The 4861-nt window shown below is 40.6% G+C and overlaps 1 protein-coding gene across 1 annotated transcript; it reads right to left on the minus strand.

The window, feature by feature from the left end:
- Nucleotides 1–2618: 2618 nt before the first annotated feature.
- On the minus strand, nucleotides 2619–4402 carry LOC149197600 (UDP-glycosyltransferase 74E1-like). The gene is made up of 2 exons (XM_089403938.1): nucleotides 3861–4402; nucleotides 2619–3750 (listed from the first exon to the last, which is right to left on the minus strand). Exons 1-2 carry the CDS (start codon nucleotides 4354–4356, stop codon nucleotides 2789–2791), a joined length of 1458 nt encoding a protein of 485 aa, XP_089260064.1. The 5' UTR covers nucleotides 4357–4402; the 3' UTR covers nucleotides 2619–2788.
- Between the last annotated feature and the right edge of the window lie 459 nt (nucleotides 4403–4861).

Consider the following 4861-nt stretch of genomic DNA (forward strand, 5'->3'; position numbering starts at 1 on the left):
CCTGTTCCTTGTCATCTTCACTTCAGCAATGCATCTTTTGCTGGGTGCTATATCCATGATGGTGCATACATCATTTTTAAAGAAAACATTGTACCCCTTATGGACAAGTTGTCCAATACTCAAGAGGTTACATCTCATTCCAGGGACATAGTATACATTTGCTATGGTTTTCCTTTCTCCTTGCTTTGTAAATATTTTGACTTCTCCTTTTCCCATAACAGAGACTTTACTATCAGTACCAAGTGTAACTCCTGATTTCACATTTTTATCTAGGGCAGAAAAGAAGGCTAGTTTCCTGTCATATGGTTGCTGCAACCTGAGTCTGAAAACCATATGTCTTCACTGTTTGTTTCAGCCATGTTACAAGCTAACAACACATTATCTTGACTGATGTTTTCTCTAGTGACATTTGCATTTTGTCTATCACTCATATCATGTTGCTTCTTCCTACATTCACTGGCATAATGCCCATATCTTTTACAATAATAGCATTGGACATTGGATTTTTCATACCTTTGTCCTTGAGCATGATGTTGTCCTCTTTGTTGGCTGCTGCCTTGGCCTTGGTTCTGATTTGGATTGCTGCCTCTTCCTTGAGCATTTGCTGGGCTGTTCCTTCCACCTCTGTTTTGACTTCTATCTCTTCCTCTCTTATTTCCTCTGCCTTGGCCTCTTCTTCTTCCAAAGGACATCTGGGTCTTGAAGGCTTGCTCTAGAGATGAGTTTTCATTCCTACTCAACCTCTGCTCATGTGTTATCAGTGATGGATGTAGCTCATCAACTGAAAAGTTTGAGAGATCCTTTGTCTCCTCTATGGTGGTGACAATCGCATCAAACTTTGAGGGTAAGACCCTCAATATTTTCTCCACAATCCTCCTTTCTTCAATGGTTTCTCCATGAGTCCTCATCTGTGTGACCAAACCAATCACATGTGTGAAGAATGAGTCAATATTATCTGACTCCTTCATGCTTAGATTCTCAAAATCTTTTCTCAGCAATTGTAGTTTTGCTGTCTTCACTCTCTCCATGCCTTAATAGGCTGTCTTGAGGGTTTGCCATGCTTCATTTGCTGTCTTAGCTGCTGCTAACCTTGGAAACACACTCTGGTCTACTGCGAGATACAACAACACACGGGTTTTTGAATCCTTCTTCCTATTGCTCTTCAGCAGATCCTTCTCTGCTGGAGTTAATCTATTAAACTCATTTTCATCTGCTGGTTCTTCAAAACCATCTTCAACTATTTCCCATAAATCTTGAGAGGCAAACAGGGCTTTCATAGTTATTGCCCAATAGTCATAGTTTTTCCCATTGAACTGTGGGAGCTGGGTATTAAACATACCCATACTAGTGCTGGTGCTAGCCATTCCTTGCATCCTCTACTATGCTTTAAATTTCTTGACTGTGTGTTTAAAGCACTGACTGTTTTAGCAGTAACAAAAGGAAAACTTTGAGGAATACCTGAATCTTTTGCCTGAGACTTCACTTTGCTGGAGAAGATTTACTGCTGCAACAAAAGACTCCTCCTTTCAGCTTCTTGAACACTTTCAAAGAGCCTAAGCTGTTGGGGATTTTTTTGAGAAAATCCCAAAAACAAACAAAATAAACTCCACAGAGGCAATGCTTTGTTTCCTCTCCACAGGATCTTTTGTGCACAGGGAATCTTTTTAAAAAAAATGACTGAAGAACAGAGTATTACATCACCATAAAAACATTTCTATTCATTAAAACAAAATGTCTGATACAAACTTCATCCTCTTTGCTGAGAGGGATTTACCCAAAAAAAACATTCACCAAAACTCTGTCTCCACCTGAGAATTTACTGTGCTGGGTAAAATTTTCTTTTTCCTTTTACTGCTGTAAAAAAATTTTTTTACACATGCTTACCAGAAAAAAATGGGCTCCTCTGTTTTTCCTTTATGCACTGCTGTGCATTCATATCTTTTCAAAAAACAATCTTTCGCTGCTGCGAGCTTTTGGTTCCTCCCATGTGGTAATGTATTACAACTATGAGCTTTTTTGCGTGGCTCATTATATATGAAAAGTAAAGCAAAACATATATGAAAACAAAACAAAAACGCACAATTACATTTTACGTGCCGTAAATAAAAAAACTTAAATGTTTACCAACACCTATGACAACTTATTAAATGCCTTCAAAAAAAACTGCGGTCAACCAAACTTAATTTTTCACTCCACGCAACATTAACTGCAGGCTCGTATGCATCTTGGAACAATCGACGGTGGAAGAGAATATCGGGAGGCTTCTTCCGGCTGAACTATAGCACCCGAAAAGTCAGACTTGCTTACGTATGGGGAGAGCCACGCCCCTGCACTATATTGTATCGGGCTCTTGTGTACGGAAACTGCCTTGTGACCAAAAGCAAGCGGTTTATGGTTTCGTTGCCGTGGTTTTGGAGTTATAAATGTGCAGTTTAAATTACATATTCAACAGTGAAACGTGGAAAATATTAAAATATGGCAATTAACGTAAATAAATAAATTGTTGCATAGGTAGGTTTCGCTGAATGATCATTGTTATTAGCACCAAACTCTAGGAACAAACTCCATCTGCAAAGTGATTATATTTACACTCCTCTTTCTTACAAATACGTCGTGCTTGTTACTAGTGACAGCGCCAATAAGGGGTGGATCGCGTACTGAAAATGATTCTTGCCTACTGAATAAACTGTTTCAATGCAATGAGTAAATGAAAATGCGAAAACTTCGACTTGCTAAACAATCTAAAAAGTTTTACAAGTTATTCAGGATTTAGATGATTTGAGCGTAATCAAATACTAAATTCGGGCACAGGGGATGAAGATAGACATGCGCTGGCAATGACCTCATCCACAAATTCTTGAATATTTCTTTCGGATGAACCGCCTTTCACCATGGCCTCCTTCGATAATTTCTTCCACTGTAAAGCGTTCTTCCTCATCTCACCACCGAGTTGGCTTTCCATCACCGTCTTTAGACACTTCTCTACTTCCTCCTTCCTGACAAGTCCGTCAGCTTCTCGTTTTTTCAGTCTCATCCCCATATTCCATTTCCGTTCCACATATGCCGAATTAGTTGTCTGATCACTCCACTGAGGAAGAGCCAACATAGGAACCCCAAAGCTGACACTTTCCAGAGTCGAATTCCATCCGCAGTGCGTCATAAAAGCGCCGACAGACGCATGAGAAAGAACTTGCAGCTGATGACACCATGGAACGACTAGCCCTTGCCCAGCGGTTTCGTTCAAGAAACCAGCCGGCAAGGTTTCTTCACTATTAATTTCCACTTCGGAAGAAGGTGGACGAATGACCCATAGGAAAGAATATCCACTGACCTTCAGCCCAAGAGCTATCTCATGCATTTGTTCTTTAGAAAGAACAGCGAGGCTTCCGAAAGACACGTAAACAACACTTTCCGGTTCCTTCGTATTCAGCCAATCTGTGCAGTTTGTGGCTTTCCACATGTGCGCCACGGAGTCTGTGTCCGTCAGATTCCCTCCGTCCAAGGAAGCCGAGGGTATGAGAGGACCGACTGTGCGAATCGGAGCAATCGATTTCATTGAATCTATTTCTTCTGATTCGAGTTCGGAAAACGAGTTTCCCAGAACCCACGTGGCCTTTGGAAGAGACTTAAACTGATCCATTGCCAGTTGAAACATGAACGGGTAGCAATTTGAAGGCTGCAGAAGGGTTGGCATGTCCGACTCGCTCAGCAACGGCAATCCTGGTATTTCTATTGCTTCCGGAATTTTCTCTGTTTCATCCGGTCAGTTTTGTACACATGAAAAATGATTAAACGAATCAGGATTGATACAGAAAGTAAAACTTATTGACATGACACAGCTTGGCTATATAAAAACATACCCAATCCACTGAAAAAAGAGTGATAGATTGCGTAAACTGCACACGATTGCGTCCAGAAAAATGCTGCGGGAATATTAAACTTCGTTGCAACTTCCAGAACCCAGGGAAGGAAGGAATCGTAAATGATGCAAGATATCTTGTTGCCTTGAGCGTTTAGCCTCTCTGTGAGGTTTGCTAAGGCGGGAGTTCCCATCTTCTCTAGCATTTGGACGAACGCATCGGTGACCTTCGAGCGGTCGAAATCCTGTGAAAATCCGTCTGAGATTGTTTCGAACTGAACATCTGACTCCCCAGGTACTGCATTTTGCGCCTGTAACATGGACACACGGCTGGCTTCAGTAATGACAAACGTGACCATGACACTTTTAGAGACGAGCCGTTTGGCAAACTGCAGCATTGGATTGATATGGCCTTGCGATGGAATGGGCACGACAAGAACATGAGGATTGTAGCGCTCTAGCTCCCATGAGGAACTCATTTTACTACACTTGGGCATGGAATAGTTGGAGACAAACCTTCTATTCAAATATTGCGGTCACTCAGGTTCTCTGAAATGTTGGGTTAATTAATAGAGGACATCTGAATTTATATCAGTTGATGGGATGCCGGAGGGTATCTGGATGCTTCAGTTCAATGAAAAAACTAAACAAGTATTTCCGACGTTGAGATCTCTTGCGAGGGAGTTAGTGCTGATAGTGCCGTGGAATGCATGAGAAATTGCGATGATAAATTATCAAATCTCTCGGAAACGACAAGATATATTAGAAAAGCGCTTACGTAATCGCATGATGCAGCTAGCAAGCCATGTTGCGAGCCATGAAATTGTCATATTGACTTACTGTCAAAAAACAATATAATAATTATAGTATAGATTTCTCGTATCGACTTATATTTTTTTATTATTATAATCGTAATATATTTAATTGCTAAACCTAACAAACAATATTGGTTGATATAGCTCTAATGTATAATTTTCACTCCTTTATATGCCATTCAATCAG

Source organism: Pinus tabuliformis, chromosome 2_2, assembly GCF_031772625.1.
Source record: "Pinus tabuliformis cultivar Carrire ecotype Pingquan chromosome 2_2, CPIR1, whole genome shotgun sequence".
In the NCBI taxonomy this organism is placed as follows: domain Eukaryota; kingdom Viridiplantae; phylum Streptophyta; class Pinopsida; order Pinales; family Pinaceae; genus Pinus; species Pinus tabuliformis.